The sequence below is a fragment of the Heterodontus francisci genome, chromosome 46 (assembly GCF_036365525.1).
Source record: "Heterodontus francisci isolate sHetFra1 chromosome 46, sHetFra1.hap1, whole genome shotgun sequence".
NCBI classification, from domain to species: domain Eukaryota; kingdom Metazoa; phylum Chordata; class Chondrichthyes; order Heterodontiformes; family Heterodontidae; genus Heterodontus; species Heterodontus francisci.
The window spans coordinates 16,488,695-16,507,184 of NC_090416.1; the positions used below are offsets into that span (position 1 = coordinate 16,488,695).

General features: G+C 45.8%; 1 protein-coding gene across 1 annotated transcript; it reads right to left on the reverse strand.

The window, feature by feature from the left end:
* Positions 1–2,013: 2,013 nt before the first annotated feature.
* Positions 2,014–18,402, reverse strand: LOC137356893 (immunoglobulin lambda-1 light chain-like). The gene is made up of 4 exons (XM_068022732.1): positions 18,332–18,402; positions 5,329–5,444; positions 4,092–4,424; positions 2,014–2,342 (listed from the first exon to the last, which is right to left on the reverse strand). Exons 1-4 carry the CDS (start codon positions 18,400–18,402, stop codon positions 2,014–2,016), a joined length of 849 nt encoding a protein of 282 aa, XP_067878833.1.
* Between the last annotated feature and the right edge of the window lie 88 nt (positions 18,403–18,490).

Here is an 18,490-nt window from a genome sequence, read left to right on the forward strand (position 1 = left end):
GCTGTGATGTCCCCTTGTAAAACATACTGAAACTAAATAGTTCTAAAAACATCTGCATAAATACAGCATCCTCAGACTCGAGATGAGGATTAAACCTACATTTAATACCTCTTTAAGTGCGTGGCCCCTTTAAGGTGTGCTGAGGGACTGGGCTTTTCCAGCACTCTCTGTCCATTTACTCTTTGAGGTGATGCAACCGATACTCTCTCCACAGCCGGGGGCTCAGTTAACAGCCCTTCCCTCTTATGGCCCCTAGTTCTGCTCTCACCCGCAAGTGGAAACGTCTCGCCTTATCGAGTCCTTTCATAACCTTAAAGGGCTCCATCAGGTCCTACCCTCCCCCCCTCTCAGTCTTCTCTTTTCAACCTATCCTGGTAGCCTATCTCAGTACTGGTACCATCCCAGCACATCTTTTCTTGCACCTTCTCCAGTGTCATTTTATAATATGGAGACGGGAACAGTGCACAGTAATTCCAAGTGTGGTCTAACTGAGGTTCCCTACAAGTTTGACTTAATGTATCTGCTTCTCAATTCTATCCCTCGAGAAATTAACCCCGGTGTTTGGATTGCTTTTTATATGGCCTTATTCAGCAGCATTGCTGCAGTTACTCTATAACCCTCGATCCACAACCCTATTTAGACTCTTTCTTCCCCACCTCCCCCTCCCTCCAGGACTAGGTGACCTCATTCATCCTCCCAAAAAGTAGCACCTCACACTTATCCAGACTGACCTTCATTTGCCAATTACACACCCATTCTGCATGTCCTGTCATTTGTGATGGACCTAATATTAACTGCAGCCTCCCCCAATTTGGAGTCATCAGCAAACTGATCCCGTGCCATCCTATCTCTCGGACCGGGATAGTGAGCAGTTCTCCCTGGGAGGGACGGTATTTTATTCCAAACAGAGGCTTTTCCTGTAAATCACATACAATGATGGTCTAGTATGGGAGAAACTACACTTTAGGATGGGAGGGTTGTTGAGAGGGTGCAGAGGAGGTTTACTGGAATGGTTCCAGGGATGGGGGAATTCTAGTTATAAGGTCAGCCTGGAGAAGCTGGGATTGTTTTCCTTGGAGCGAAGGAGATTGCAGGGAGATTTAATAGAGGTGGACAAGATTATGACAGATCTGGATAGAGTAGACAAGGAAAAACAGTTCCCATTAACTGATGGTACAAGGGCTAGGGGACACATATTGAACGTTTTGGGCAAGGGATACAAGGGGGGGGGGGGGGGGGATGTGAGGAAGAATTTATTTATTTTTAAATGCAGTGAGTGACAATGACCTGGAACTCAGTGCCTACCAGAGTGGTGGAAGCTGGAGACAATGATTTCAGTAACAAACTGGGGTGGGGGGGGGGGGGGGGGGGACACTTGAAGGAAATAAATTCGCAGGGGGCCACGGGGGTGCGGAGAGTGGGACTGACTGGATTGCACTACGGGGAGCTGGCACGGACCCGAGGGGCCGAATAGCCTCCTTCTGTGCCAGAAATGAAATCGAATTCGTTTAAAATAGTTAACTCTGCTTGAATATTTTTTTTTAAATCTGCCCAAAAGAAAATTCCTCTAATCGCCATTATTCGTACAGTTAACCACTGACTTGCACCAATATCCACCTCAACTCACCCCCACCCCCTCCCCACAAAAAATAACAGAGCAATTTGAATTCATGTCATCTTTATTAAAACAGCCACACACAGAGAGATACATTTTTCAATTCTAACAAATGGTACTACTGAGAGAAAGGAGAGAGGGAGCAGAACCCATCCAGCTCCAAATGGGAATGTACTCCCGGGATAGGTGGTCCTGATATTCACTGTCACCCACCTGCGCCCCCCAGTTAAAATTGGATCCAAAATTGGATCGTTAAACTGCGATTGAAGTGACTGTTTCAACATCGTTGGCCACATTTGCTACAGTGATTACATTGTAAAACAACAACAACAACATTCCACATATTGAATAATATTTCATCAGCAATAAATCAAACTCTAAACCCCAGTTGCTCCCTCTCAGTCGGAACAAGCGGTGGAGCTGATGGTTTTGAGGAGAGGTGAGCTCAGAGAGCCGTGGTCCACACTGCAGGTATAGCTGGAGCCCTTATTCCAGGCAGTGGCGGGGACTCTCAGGTAACTGCTCAGGCTGTAGGTTTGATCACTGTCCGTGGACACAGTGCCTGTGGTCACCCCGCTGTCTGTCTCTTTATCATCCACTCTCCAGAGAACCCGCACGAAACCCGGCTTAAAGCGGCTCACCAGGCAGGACAGAGTAGCCCATCCCGAGTCTATTTCTTCCGAGGAAGGAGGGAGCAGGAGAACTGATGGTTTCCGATCCTCACTACCTGTGTGTGAGAGACAGGGTGGAAGAAAGGAATCTCACTGTTAGTATCAATCATTTTTTCTAAAAGGCACATCCAGAATTAGTAACACATACTATAATTTAAAACAAACATTTAACTTGACTTCAGACTTAGGTAGAGACAGTAAATAATACAATAGCCTGAGTGTTTCCAGCACTCGATTTCAGATTTCCAGCATCTGCAGGATTTTGCTTTGATTGGATTAAAATTAAATATTTAGTCCAATCTTAACTCCCTGTCAATTGAGAGCTGGACTTGTACATGGATTCGAGACATTCAATATAAATTAATTAACTGAATATTAAATACAACAGACAATATCGAATTGTTTAAAATTCAGGGGCAGATTAAAATCAAAAGTTTAAAAATTGAGGAAGTTTCACATTTCGGATAGGCTGTACTGGAGGTCTTATGGAGGTGCTCGGAGTATGTATTGGGAGTAACTCAACCTCCCAGATCCACACTCAGAGTTCGGTGATCACCTCACCAGGAAAAATTCTTTATTTATAAAAAAAAGTTTTAAAAGTAATAAAGTTCGGGGCGGTTTCCATTTAGAAAGTAGGTTAGACACTTCACATGAACGAACGACAGCCGGAAGGAGGGGGCTGGGAAGGGAGACGGGGACTGGGGGGTCGAGAGACCGGGTGCGTTAGGAACAGACAAGATGGGGTGGGGGGGCGCAGAATGAGGCCATTCGGTCCATCGAGTCCCTGCCGCTGCCTAACCCCACTTCCCAACTTTGGGAGTCTTTTTTTGAGGTGGGGGAGGGGGTGCTAGTGTCAAACTCGACCCCATTTGACTCTGAGTAAAATTCCTGTTTGTAAATCTTCCAGCAACACCCGGGGCAGGCTCGCTATTTATACAACAGTGCAGCGAATAGACGGAGAAGTCCACACCTGCACACTGCAGACCTGGCCGAACAGACTCGAGGGGCTGAATGGCCTTTCTCCCCTGTTCATTCTGCATTTTCTTTTGCCAATGTAGTTTTTCCTCGGTTCTGAGGAAAGGTCAGAGACCCGAAACTGTTCACCGTTTCTCCCTCTCTCTCCGCAGAGGCTGCCCAGACCTGCTGAGTATTTCCAGCATCTTCTGTTTTTTTTATTTCAGATTTCCAGCATCCGCAATTGTTTTGCTGCTATTTTAGTGTTTATTTTTCTACCCTCCAGAATCCAAATTCCCAGCACTGAATCAGTGGACAGAAAAATAAAAATCTGACCCAATTTGTTTTCACCGTTATCAGGGCAGATCCGATTCTGCAACAATAAATGAATAAATAATTGAAACAATATGAATGATAGGATGAGGGAATTACTTACTCCGTAAACTCAGGGCGGTCCCAGGTCCGAAGGTAAACACAGTGCAGTGTTTTAATGGGACGGGTCACCTAAAACCCAGGCTGGGAAGAAAGAGGGGAAAATATTAATAATCTGTCCTTTATCACATTCCCTTTCACATTCTGCCTTTCACAGGGGCCGGAATGCTGAGAGGCTGGAGAAAGATTTTCACATATCAGTGAGGAAACCTTGAGAATATCAGTGTTTACCTACCCAGCTAATAGTCCAAATATTGGGGAAAATCCAAATAAACCCATGGAAACCCAGTGAGATTTTCCACAAGTTACATAAGGAATATTTCTGAAGCTCATTACACAGTCTCAGGCAGGAATATTTCAGTAGCTGTTGGAATTCTGAGTGGTTCTGTTGATACAGTTTTTGTATTGCCCTTTCTCACTGTGTATGTAGCCTGCTGAGTATTCCGCGGCAGCACAGTAATAGACGGCGGAGTCTCCCGGTTCCAAGCTGCCGATGGTCAGAATGTGACTGTTACTGGAGGTGTCTCTGGAAGGTTTAAAACGGTCCGTGAAGCCGGTGCCTCGATAGATGCTACCACTTGGATAGTGGGCTAACACCCACACCGGAGCCTCCCCGGGTCTCTGTCGGTACCAGCTCATGTAGTAACTGCCCACGTTGCCGTTCTGCATTGCACACTTTAACTCGGAGGTCTCACCGGCGGAGACTGGGTCTGAAATTGGGGTCTGATTGAGGACAGGAACCGCCAGGACACCTTCAACACAAAACACAAGAGAGAGAAAAAAAACACATTCAGTTTATTGGAGCAAAAAAACACACTGATAAATAAACAGGCCGGGCTACCAAATCCCTTTGCTTCCTAATCTAATGGTTTACAAATGAATAATTGAGTAACGTTCTGTTAACATAAGTGTCTCACCTGTTAAATGGAGTAGCAGGGTCCCCAGGAGATACATTACTGCAGCCATTCCCTCCGGGGGGGAAAAAACCCCGTGAAGAATTGGTGAGCAGGGTTTTACTGTAACTCCAGAAAGTGGATCCAGTTACAGTGCCGGACAAGGTGAGACCAGTATCTATTATATGAACCTGTATGCAAATACAGGGAGGGTTGAGAGGAGCAGGGGCGGCGGGGGGGGGGGGGGGGGGTGGGGGGGGGGGGTGGGAGTGGACCAGACCAGATTTTTTTTATTGAGCCTCTATTGGTCCCCAATTAAACATTTCCATGTATTTATTTCCACCGAGTTGAGGGTTAATTCACAATAATTTCTGATTTTAACCCCCCCTTCTCATGTCAAGAGTGTGAGATTTAAAAGAACAACTGTAGAAATTGCACATTTTATCCCAGATGGACAAAAACAAAAGCCCTTCAGAATCCAGTGCCTTAAATTCATCCAGAACAAGTTTAACCCTGCGATCGTTAAGGATTTGTTTTTTTTTATATTTGGGTCTGCAATGTGTACTTAAACACATATCTTTATATCCAACACGCTGGTGTTTGCAACAAAGCAGTTCATTGGAAGGATTGGAATGGAAGAGATTGACTGGACTGCTTCTCTGAGCTGCTCTTTTTTCCGATCCGCCACTGTACAAGTGCACTGCTTGTCCTGGCGTTTGAGCCGAGTGTAGGGTCAAAACACTCGTTTCTCACTCAGGCCGACGTTCAGAAACAGCCAGAATCAACTCCAATATCCGTTTTAATTGGTAATGCAACGAGGAGTGAGATTCTGACCGGGCAAGCTGACTGCTCGGATAGTTTCTGTGTTGTGTCCGGATCCTGTGTTAAGTCCAGTTTCAATGAAATGTGTTTTCCTGCTGCAACAGTTCCTGCCCTGACTTTTTTTTTGTTGCAACTAAACCACATGTATCGGAACCTCAGTCCCAGGAATACATTTGTTTTAACATTCCATTTCAGATGTTTTATGTCAATCACTCGATGCCAAGGGAAAACTTGCAACAAGTAGCTGGTGAGAGGAGTTAGTTTCTTTAAAATGAATATTTTCTATCTTTATTTAAAATTCACTTAATTGGATATGGACATCACTTGGCCCTGCCCGCATTTATTGCCCATCCCTTATTCCCGTTGAGGGCGGCACAGTGGCGCAGTGGTTAGCACTCCAGCCTCACAGCTCCAGGGACCCGGGTTCGATTCCGGGTACTGCCTGTGAGGAGTTTGCAAGTTCTCCCTGTGTCTGCGTGGATTTTCTCCGGGTGCTCCGGTTTCCTCCCACAAGCCAAAAGACTTGCAGGTTGATAGGTAAATTGGCCATTATAAATTGTCACTAATATAGGTAGGTGGTAGGGTAATATAGGGACAGGTGGGGATGTTTGGTGGGAATATGGGATTAGTGTAGGATTAGTATAAATGGGTGGTTGAGGTTCGGCACAGACTCGGTGGGCCGAAGGGACTGTTTCATTGCTGTATCTCTAATCTAATCGAAAGGTGGTGGTGGAGCCGCCTTCTTGAACTGCGACAGTGCAGTGGTTTTTGTACAACAGAACTGAGGGCAGTTAAGTGTCAACCACATTGCCGTGTGTCTGGAGTCACTAGTCGGCCAGACCAGGTGAGGAAGGCAGATTTCCTTCCCTAAAAGGACATTTGTCAACCAGATGGTTTTTTGTTAATGAACATTCAATTTATGGTCACCATTACTGAGACTAGGTTTCAATTCCAATTTTTCTTTTAATTAATTAGTTGAATTTAAATTCCATGGTGGGATTTGAACTCGTGTCTCCAGAGCATTATCCTGGGCCTCTGGATTAGTAATATCTAGTGACATTACTACTACTCCACCTTGTGATGGATCAATATTAATTCTAGAAATGTGATAGGATTTGAGCCAGTGAAAGGGGGAAGGTGGGAAGAAGAACAGCAGGGAAGGTCTGTGACACGGGTGGAGGGCAGGAGAGATTAAATGACAGAAAGGGTGTCAAGGTGCAAAGCCAAAGGGAGTGGTAATGAGAGATGTGTCTGGAGGAGGTGTGAATGGCAGGATCAGAACACAAGGTAAAGGAAATAAGAGGTCAACAAGAGAGATAAACTAACAAATCAGCAAAGAAAAGGGCAACAAAAATGAGGGCGGGTGGGGGGGGGGGGTTACAAACTAAAATTGTTGAATTCAGTGTTGAGTCTGGAAGGTTGTAGAGTGCCCAGTCGAAAGATGAGGTGCTGTTCCTGCAGTTAGCCTCCGATTACTGACGTGTTCAGTCAAGTCAGTGTCGACTAGCTGCCCCCTAGACAGAGAATTTGACCCCTCCACCACTAAAAATCCATTTCTGATTGGTCTCCACAGCAGAAACAGACCCATCTCCCTCCCCTCCCACCAGCAGATTCTCTGGGTCATTTTCAACTAACCCTAACCTGCATTACTATAGAGACCTCAGGATGTCCTAAAGACAGAAAAATAAACACCTGTTTTGAAGTCTGGTCATTGTAACATCGTAACCCAATGCACAATGGAAATAAATATTTGGAAATGATTAATTAGGGACAAATATATTTTTAATAAAGTGTTTTCCCCTGCTCCCCTTGACCCCCTCCCTGTATTTGCATATTGACTAATATATAGATACTAGTCTTCTCCGGGTTCCCGGAGTTACAGTAATCTTGTTGAAGTGAAAGCACAATTGCTAAATGTGTGAGAAGCTGAACTCAGCTTTGCCCATGTAGTTGAATGGAGAGTGCACACATGTAGTTAAATGGAGTCATCCACGTATGTAGTTAAATGGAGTCATCCACGTATGTAGTTAAATGGAGTGGACCAGTGTGCAGTAAAATGGGGTTGTGCACATGTCTAATGGAAAGCAGTTCAGCACCTCTAGGTTCATAGAATCTCTCACTTTGCACAGCAGATGTCACATGGCTGCAGCTTTGCCCAGGGAGCCTACCCGGTTCACACAGGATAGGCCAGGTGTTAAAGCAAGAGCATTTGGTGTTGCCTATTGAAGCTTGCACAATGGTTAAAGGAAAATACAATTAAAGTTCACAAGATGGGAATCTTGTAAAGTGTCAGCCATGGCCTCGTGGGTTCAAGTCCCAATCCAGAGACTTGAGCACAAAAAACAGTCTCACATTCGCCGTGTAGTACTGAGGGTGTGCTGCACTCTCGGAGGGTCAATACTGAGGGAGTGCGGCACCGTCGGAGGGTCAGTATTGAGGGAGTGCTGCACTGTTGGAGGTTCAGTACTGAGGGAGTGCTGCACTGTCAGAGGGTCAGTACTGAGGGAGCGCTGCACTGTCGGTGGATCAGTACTGAGTGAGTGCCGCACTCAGAGGGTCAGTACTGAGGGAGTGCTGCATTGTCAGAGGGTCAGTACTGAGGGAGTGCTGAACTGTCGGAGGGTCAGTCCTGAGGGAGTGCTGCACTGTCGGAGGGTCAGTACTGAGGGAGTGCTGCACTGTTGGAGGTTCAGTACTGAGGGAGTGCTGCAGTGTCAGAGGGTCAGCACTGAGGGAGTGCTGCACTGTCTGAGGTGCCATATTCACAAGTCCCCCTCAGGTGGACATTATCGATCCCATGACTCTATTTGAAGGAGAGCAGGTGTCCTGGACAATATATATTCCAACATTAACACCTAAAGCTGTAACTGGTCATTATCACATTGCTATTTGTGGGAGCTTGCTGTGTAAATGACTGACAGATTTCCTGCATTTCAACAGTGACTACACTTCAAAACACACTTCAAAAGTACGTCATAAGATGTAAACCACTTTGGGGCAGCCTAGTGATCAGACCTCTCTGTCTCTCCATCTGTCTATCTGTCCATGTATCTGACCACCCATCTATTTATCTATCTGTCTATCTATCTATCTGTCCATATCTATCTGTCTATCTATCTATCTATCTATCTATCTATCTATCTATCTAGCTAACTATCTATCTATCTATCTATCTATCTGTCTGTTTATCTATCGATCTGTCCATATATATCGATCTATCTATCTATCTATCTATCGATCTATCTGTCTATCTATCTTTCTATCTGACTATCTATCTATCTATCTATCTATCTATCTATCTATCTATCTATCTATATATCTATCTATCTATCTGACCATCTTTCTATCTATCCATCTATCTATCTATCCATCTAACTGTCCATCTCTTGCGATCTGTCTATCTATCTGTCCATCTATCGATCTATCTATCTGACTGACTATCTATCTTTCTATCTATCTATCTATCTATCTGTCTATCGATCGATCTATCTCGGAGGGCGGAGTTCCAGACCGGGAAGTCTAAAAAACTGACTTCGGGGATTCTCGGACAGCCTCGGAGGGCGGAATTAACCTCGGGGATTCTCGGACAGACTCGGAGGGCGGAGTGAACCTCGGGGATTCTCGGACAGACTCGGAGGGCGGAGTGAACCTCGGGGATTCTCGGACAGACTCGGAGGGCGGAGTTAACCTCGGGGATTCTCGGACAGACTCGGAGGGCGGTGTTCACTTCGGGGATTCTCGGACAGACTCGGAGGGCGGTGTTCACCTCGATGGGTCGAAGGGCCTGTTTCAGTGCTGTATCTCTAAATAAAAAATAAAAATAAATAAAATAATATTTATAGTCGAAATCTAGCACTGGGGACCATATCGTTAAATATAACAATTTAGTAAGGATTTAATAAGTATTTATTTTATATTAATTAACTAATTAGTGATAGAAATGTCAGTTAAAGGGGTGAAGTGCTTCACCTGTGAGATGTGGGAAGTCCGTGACACTTCCAGCATTCCGGGCGACTCCGCCTGCAGGAAGTTTACCCAGTTGCAGCTCCTCACAGACCGCATGGATCGGTTGGAGCGGCAACTGGATGCACTTAGGAGCATGCAGGTGGCAGAAAGCGTCATCGACAGGAGTTTTAGAGAAGTGGTTACACCCAAGGTGCAGGCAGATAGATGGGTGACCGCTAGAAGGGGCAGGCAGTCAGTGCAGGAATCCCCTGTGGCTATCCCCCTCTCTAACAAGTATACAGTTTTGGATACTGTTGGGGGGGGATGGCCTATCAGGGGAAAACAACAGCAGCAGCCAGAGCAGTGGCACCACGGCTGGCACTGTTGTTCAGCAGGGAGGGACAAAGCGCAGAAGAGCAATAGTTATAGGGGACTCTGTAGTCAGGGGCACAGATAGGCGCTTCTGAGGACGTGAAAGAGACTCCAGGATGGTATGTTGCCTACCTGGTGCCAGGGTCAATGATGTCTCTGAACGGACAGGGGGCATTCTGAAGGGCGAGGGTGAACAGCCAGAGGTTGTGGTACACATCGGTACCAATGACATAGGCAGGAAGAGTGATGAGGTCCTGCAGGGGGAGTTTAGGGAGTTAGGTAGAAAGTTAAAAAAACAGGATTCTGGGGTTGTAATCTCTGGATTATTCCCTGTGCCACGTGCCAGAGAGGCTAGAAATAGGAAGATAGTGCAGCTAAACACGTGGCTGAGCAGCTGGTGTAGAAGGGAGGGTTTCAGATATCTGGACCATTGGGCTCTCTTCAGGGACAGATGGGACCTGTACAAGAAGGACGCGTTGCATCTAAACTGGAGGGGCACTAATATCCTGGCTGCAAAGTTTGCTAGCGTCACTCGGGAGGGTTTAAACTAGTGTGGCAGGGGGATGGGAACCAGAACAGTGGGACAGCTAGAAAAATAAATGAGGAGGACAGAGTAAATAAGGCCAGTAAGACTAAGTGGAAGAGCAGGCAGGGAGATGTTGCTGAGCACAGCGGGACTGGTGCTCTGAAGTGCATTTCTTTCAATGCGAGTAGTATAACAGGTAAGGCAGATGAACTTAGAGCTTGGATTAGTACTTGGAAATATGATGTTGTTGCTATTACAGAGACTTGGTTGAGGGAAGGGCAGGATTGGCAGCTAAATGTTCCAGGCTTTAGAAGCTTCAGGCGGGATAGAGGGGCATGTAAAAGGGATGGGGGAGTTGCATAACTGGTTAAGGAGATTATCACAGCTGTCCTGCGGGAGGACACCTCAGAGGGGTCATGCAGCGAGGCAATATGGGTGGAGCTCAGGAATAGGAAGGGTGCAGTCACGATGTTGGGGGTTTACTACAGGCCTCCCAACAGCCAGCGGGAGGTAGAGGAGCAGATCAGTGGACAGATTTTGGAAAGATGTAAAGGTAACAGGGTTGTGGTGGTGGGTGATTTTAACTTCCCCTATATTGACTGGGACTCACTTAGTGCTAGGGGCTTGGATGGGGCAGAATTTGTGAGGAACATCCAGGAGGGCTTCTTGAAACAGTATGTAGATAGTCCAACTAGGGATAGGGCCATTCTGGACCTGGTATTGGAGAATCAGCCCGGCCAGGTGGTCGAAGTTTCAGTGGGGGAACATTTCGGGAGCAGTGACCATAATTCCATATGTTTTAAGGTACTTGTGGATAAGGATAAGAGTAGTCCTCGGGTGAAGGTGCTAAATTGGGGGAAGGCTAATTATAACAATATTAGGCAGGAATTGAAGAATTTAGATTGGGGGGGCGGCTGTTTGAGGGTAAATCAACATCTGACATGTGGGAGTCTTTCAAACGTCAGCTGATTAGAATCCAGGACCAGCATGTTCCTGTGAGCAAGAAAGACAAGTTTGGCATGTTTCGGGAAATTTGGATAACACTGGATATTGTGAGCACAGTCAAAAAGAAAAAGGAAGCATTTGTAAGGGCTGGAAGGTTAGGAACAGACGAAGCACTTGAGGAATATAAAGACAGTGGGAAGGAACTTAAGCAAGGAGTTAGGAGGGCTAAAAGGGGTCATAAAAGGTCATTGGCAAACAGGATGAAGGAGAATCCCAAGGCTTTTTATACATATACAAAGAGCAAGAGGGTAACCAGGGAAAGGGTTGGCCCACTCAAGGATAGAGATGGGAATCTATGTGTGGAGCCAGAGGAAATGGGCGAGGTGCTAAATGAGTACTTTGCATCAGTATTCACCAAAGAGAAGGACTTGGTGGATGATGAGCCTAGGGAAGGGAGTGCAGATAGTCTCAGTCATCTCATTATTAAAAAGGAGGTGGTGTTGGGTGTCTTGCAAAGCATTAAGGTAGATAAGTCCCCAGGGCCTGATGGGATCTACCCTAGAATACTGAGAGAGGCAAGGGAAGAAATTGATGGGTTCTTGTCAGAAATCTTTGCATCATTTTTGGCTACAGGTGAGGCCCCAGAGGACTGGAGAATAGCCAATGCTGTTCCTTTGTTTAAGAAGGGTGGCAAGGATAATCCAGGAAATTATAGGCCGGTGAGCCTTCCGTCAGTGGTAGGGAAACTATTAAAGAGGATTATACGGGACAGGATTTACTCCCATTTGGAAACAAACGAACTTATTAGTGAGAGACAGCATGGCTTTGTGAAGTGGAGGTTGTGTCTTACTAATTTGATTGAGTTTTTTGAGGAAGTGACGAAGATGATTGATGAGGGAAGGGCAGTGGATGTTATCTATATGGACTTTATTAAAGCCTTTGAGAAGGTCCCGCATGGCAGACTGGTACAAAAGGTAATGTCACATGGGATCAGATGTGAGCTGGCAAGATGGATACAGAACTGGCTCGGTCATAGAAGACAGAGGGTATCAGTGGATGGGTGTTTTTCTGAATGGAGGGATGTGACTAGTGGTGTTCCGCAGGGATCAGTGCTGGGACCTTTGCTGTTTGTAGTATATATAAACGATTTGGAGGAAAATGTAGCTGGTCTGATTAGTAAGTTGGCGGACGACACAAAGGTTGGTGGAGTTGCAGATAATGATGAGGATTGTCAGAGGATACAGCTGGATATAGATCGGTTGGAGACTTGGGTGGAGAAATGGCAGATGGAGTTTAATCTGGACAAATGTGAGGTAATGCATTTTGGAAGGACTAATGCAGGTGGGAGGTATACAGTAAATGGCAGAACCCTTAGGAGTATTGACAGACAGAGAAATCTGGGCGTTTCGGTCCACAGGTCACTGAAAGTGGCAACGCAGGTGGATAAGGTAGTCAAGAAGGCATACGGCATGCTTGCCATCATTGGTCGGGGCATAGAGTATAAAAATTGGCAAGTCAAGTTGCAGCTGTACAGAACCTTAGTTAGGCCACACTTAGAATATTGCGTGCAATTCTGGTCGCCACACTACCAGAAGGACGTGGAGGCTTTGGAGAGGGTACAAAGGAGGTTTACGGATGCTGCCTGGTCTGGAGGGCATTAACTATGAGGAGAGGTTGGAAAAAGTCGGATCGATTTCACTGGGACGACGGAGGTGGAGGGGCGACATGATCGAGGTTTACAAAGTTATGAGCGGCATGGACAGAGTGGATAGTCAGAAGCTTTTTCCCAGGGTGGAAGAGTCAGTTACTAGGGGACATAGGTTTAAGGTGCGAGGGGCAAAGTTTAGAGGGGATGTGCGAGGCAAGTTTTAGACACAGAGGGTGGTGAGTGCCTGGAACTTGCTGCCAGGGGAGGTGGTGGAAGCAGATACGATAGCGATGTTTAAGAGACATCTTGACAAATACTTGAATAGGAAGGGAATAGAGGGATATGGGCCCCGGAAGTGCAGAAGGTTTTAGTTTAGGCAGGCATCAAGATCGGTGCAGGCTTGGAGGGCCGAATGGCCTGTTCCTGTGTGGTACTGTTCTTTGTTCTTGTTCTTTGTTCTCTCTGTCTATCTCTCCATCTCTCTGTCTATCTATCTGTCTATCTATCTATCTGAGTATCTCTCTATCGATTTATCTATCTGTCCATATCTATCTATCCATGTCTCTATCTATCTGTCTATCTATCCACCTGTCCATCTCTCTTGCTCTATCTATTTGTCTGTCTGTCCATCTCTATCTATCCGTCTGTCCATCTCTGTCTGTCTGTCTGTCTATCCCTCAGTACTGACCCTTTGACAGTGCGGCACTCCCTCAGTACTGACCCTTTGGGAACTGAATATTCCAGGGTATTTGACAGTTTGGAATGACAGGAAGCAAGGAAAAGGAGGTGGTGAAGCTCAGTTAATAAAGGATGAGATCAGTACAGTCGTGAGAAATGATCTTGGCTCAGAAAATCAAGATGTGGAATCAGTTTGGGTGGAGATATGAAATAGCAAAAATTCATACAGGAGCTGCACTGTCGGACAGAGTATAAATCAAGAAATCAAGGGGGGGTTTGTAGGAAAATACTGCAGTAATCCTGGGTAATTTTAATCTTCATATAAATTGGAGTAATCAAACTGGTAAAGTTAGATAGAGGATGAGTTCATGGAGTGTACTCAGGACAGTTTCTTAGAACAATACATTCTGGAACCAACACGGGAGCAGGATATTTTAGACCTGGTAATGTGTAAGGAGACGGAATTAAATAATGACCTCTTAGTAAAGGAAGAATAGAAAAGCAGAATATTATTTACATGGAGAGAGACTGCAGAATGCTGCAGTACAGAGGGATCTGGGTGTCCTTGTACATGAATCACAAAATGTTAACATGCATGTTCAGCAAGTAATTAGGAAGAGAAATGGAATGTTGATATTTATTGCAATGGGGATGGAGTATAAAAGTAGGGACATCTTGCTACAACTGTACCGGGTATTGGTGAGACTGCACCTAGAATACTGCATACAGTTTTGGTCTCCTTATTTAAGGAGGGATATACTTGCATTGGACGCAGTTCAGAGAAGGTTCACTTGGCTGATTCCTGGGATGAAGGGATTGTCTTATGAGGAAAGGTTGAGCAGGTTGGGCCTGTACTCATTAGAGTTTAGAAGAATGAGAGGTGATCTTATTGAAATGTGTAAGGTTCTGAAGGGGCTTGACGGGGTAGATACTGAGAGGATGTTTCCCCTCGTGGGGCAACCTAGAACTAGGGGGAACAGTTACAGAATACGGGGTCTCCCATTTAAGACGGAGATGAGGAGGAATTTCTTCTCTGAGGGTCATTAATCTTTGGAATTCTCTTCCCCAGGGAGCAGTGGAGGCTGGGTCATTGAATATATTCAAGGCTGAGTTGGAGAGTTTTTTGATCTACAAGGGAGTTGAGGGTTATGGTGGGGGGCAGACAGGAAAGTGGAGATAAGGTCACAATCAGATCATCCGTGATCTTATCGAATGGCGGAACAGGCTCGATGGGCCGAATGGCCTTCTCCTGTTCTTATTTCTTATGCTTTTATGTTGAAGATATCGTACCTGCTGTATTCAATAGCTGTCCAGGTCTTTAAAGCCCAAAGTGGCCGTAACTGTTCCTATCTGTGCAGAGACACCTTGGCAGTAATATAATATAATGAAAATGGCCTGGCTGAAACTCCCCGGGTCTGGATATCTCAGTACAGATCGGGGAAGGGGTGGTGGGAGTGCTGGAATCTGGGCCTTCCCAGCAAGTGTCCTGTAAGGGAACTGAATGACCTCAACGAAGGAACGAGTTCACAGAGGGAGATGAGGCTGATGTGATTGTAGTGTGTGCGAACAAGAGGAGGCCATTCAGCCCTTCGAGACTGCTGTGCCATTCCATTAGATCATAGCTGGTCTGTACCTTAACCCCATATACCCTGCTTTAGCTCCATAGTCCTTGCTGCCCTTACCCAATAAAAATCTATCAACCACAATCTTTATAACTCCAATTTTTAATGAAGTGCATTTCTATAGCGTCTTTCACAACCTCAGGATGTTCCCAAAGTGCTTCGCAGCCAATGAAATACCTTGAAAAGCAATGTTGGGAAATGAAGACTGGGATGTAGAGCAGGAGGAGTTCAGTTCAGTTCTCCTGAGGGGCCCAGTCCAGATAATGGGTTGTTTTGTTATAAATGTGTGACGTGTCCAAGAATGTAACCGTTTAACGGTGTTTCTCGGATTTCCGTCCTGTTTCTGTGTGTTTCAGAGCAGGGGAACTGGGCCCAGATGCTGCTACTCTCTGCTGCTTATCAGACAGTGAACAGGGATGTTTCGGTTCCTCCCCGAGGCTCCTCTCCCACCCCCTGCAGCGAGTGACCACACCACCTGCACCACATCACAAACAAGACAAAAACAGCATCGATTTGGGTATCAGGATCTAAAATAAGGCTTTCAGAACACCGCCCAGGTCCCCTGTGGTTGATGACGAGGGCCTGATCTGAGCTGCATTCAGTGCCATTCTCAGACCCAGTCTGGAACCTGGCTGTTCGGCCATGTGAATCATCAACATTGTGGATTTAACTGGACGGATAAACGTTTGATTGCCTTTAAGATACTCCTTAAAACCTACCTCTTTGACCGAGCTTTTGGTCACCTGCTCTAATATCTCCGAATGTGGCTCAGCATTAAACTTTGTTTGCTGACACTCCTTGCGACGTTTTATGACATTAAAGGCGCCATATAAATGCAGATTGGTTGTTGTTTGCAAATGACAATTCGTTGAAGACCTTAATAACTAACCGACTGCAGGCCATGAAGTACATCAACTAAAGCCACAATTAAAACTCAAGGCTTCTGATGTAAGTACAGTACTGAAGGAATACCGCACTGCCGGAGGGGCTATCTGTCACTTGGAATCTGCCCTCTGTTAAAGATACTGCAACCCCTATTTAGAAAAAGAGTTGGGAATTCTCCCCCATCCCCGTGTCTTGGCTGATATTTATCCTTCAATCAATATCACAAAAAAAAATCACCTGGGTCATTATCTCATTGTTATGTGTGTGGGATCATGCTGTGCACAAATTGGCTGCTGTGTTTCCTACATTACAACAGTTGACTAGACTTCAAAAAAAAATACTTGGTTGGCTGTAAAGCGCTGTGGGACATTCTGAAGCTGTGAAAGGAGGCTCACTGTCACCTTCTCAGGGGGACAACTAGTGATGGACAATAAATGGCTGGTCTTACCAGAGATGCCCACATCTCGAGAATGAAGAAGTGCAGGTTCTGTCTCTCTGGACGCTGTGATGTCCCCTTGTAAAACATATTGAAACTAAATAGCATCCTCAGACTCGAGATGGGGATTAAACCTGCATTTAATACCTCTTTCAGTGCGTGGCCCCTTTAAGGTGTGCTGAGGGACTGGGCTTTTCCAGCACTCTCTGTCCATTTACTCTTTGAGGTGATGCAACCGATACCCACTCCACAGCCGGAGGCTCAGTTAACAGCCCTTCCCTCTTATGGCCCCTAGTTCTGCTCTCACCCGCAAGTGGAAACGTCTCGCCTTATCGAGTCCTTTCATAACCTTAAAGGGCTCCATCAGGTCCTACCCTCCCCCCCTCTCAGTCTTCTCTTTTCAACCTATCCTGGTAGCCTATCTCAGTACTGGTACCATCCCAGCACATCTTTTCTTGCACCTTCTCCAGTGTCATTTTATAACATGGAGACAGGAACAGTGCACAGTAATTCCAAGTGTGGTTTAACTGAGGTTCCCTACAAGTTTGACTTAATGTATCTGCTTCTCAATTCTATCCCTCGAGAAATTAACCCCGGTGTTTGGATTGCTTTTTATAAGGCCTTATTCAGCAGCATTGCTGCAGTTACTCTATAACCCTCGATCCACAACCCAATTTAGACTCTTTCTTCCCCACCTCCCCCTCCCTCCAGGACTAGGTGACCTCATTCATCCTCCCAAAAAGTAGCACCTCACACTTATCCATACTGACCTTCATTTGCCAATTACACACCCATTCTGCATGTCACTTCATGTCCTGTCATTTGTGATGGACCTAATATTAACTGCAGCCTCCCCCAATTTGGAGTCATCAGCAAACTCTCAAATTGTACCTGGGGCTAGTCTGTCCCGTGCCATCCCATCTCTCGGACCGGGATAGTGAGCAGTTCTCCCTGGGAGGGACGGTATTTTATTCCAAACAGAGGGTTTTCCTGTAAATCACATACAATGATGGTCTAGTATGGGAGAAACTACACTTTAGGATGGGAGGGTTGTTGAGAGGGTGCAGAGGAGGTTGACCGGAATGGTTCCAGGGATGGGGGAATTCTAGTGATAAGGTCAGCCTGGAGAAGCTGGGATTGTTTTCCTTGGAGCGAAGGAGATTGCAGGGAGATTTAATAGAGGTGGACAAGATTATGACAGATCTGGATAGAGTAGACAAGGAAAAAGAGTTCCCATTAACTGATGGTACTAGGGCTAGGGGACACAGATTGAACGTTTTGGGCAAGGGATACAAGGGGGGGGGGAGGATGTGAGGAAGAATTTATTTATTTTTAAATGCAGTGAGTGACAATGACCTGGAACTCACTGCCTACCATGGTGGTGGAAGCTGGAGACAATGATTTCAGTAACAAACTGGGGTGGGGGGGGGGGACACTTGAAGGAAATAAATTCGCAGGGGGCCACGGGGGTGCGGAGAGTGGGACTGACTGGATTGCACTACGGGGAGCTGGCACGGACCCGAGGGGCCGAATAGCCTCCTTCTGTGCCAGAAATGAAATCGAATTCGTTTAAAATAGTTAACTCTGCTTGAATATTTTTTTTTAAATCTGCCCAAAAGAAAATTCCTCTAATCGCCATTATTCGTACAGTTAACCACTGACTTGCACCAATATCCACCTCAACTCACCCCCAAACCCCCACAAAAAAATAACAGAGCAATTTGAATTCATGTCATCTTTATTAAAACAGTCACACACAGAGAGATACACTTTTCAATTCTAACAAATGGTACTACTGAGAGTAAGGAGAGAGGGAGCAGAACCCATCCAGCTCCAAATGGGAATGTACTCCCGGGATAGGTGGTCCTGATATTCACTGTCACCCACCTGCGCCCCCCAGTTAAAATTGGATCCAAAATTGGATCGTTAAACTGCGATTGAAGTGACTGTTTCAACATCGTTGGCCACATTTGCTACAGTGATTACATTGTAAAACAACAACAACAACATTCCACATATTGAATAATATTTCATCAGCAATAAATC

Coding starts and splice junctions, on each gene's coding strand:
- LOC137356893 (XM_068022732.1), bottom strand. CDS start 18,402: ATGTTGAAACAGTCACTTCAATCGCAGTTTAACGATCCAATTTTGGAT. Junction 5,445..18,331: donor ATTTTAACTGGGGGGCGCAG/GTGGGTGACAGT, acceptor GACTTAACACAG/GATCCGGACACAACACAGAA. Junction 4,425..5,328: donor GATTCTGGCTGTTTCTGAAC/GTCGGCCTGAGT, acceptor TTTGTGTTGAAG/GTGTCCTGGCGGTTCCTGTC.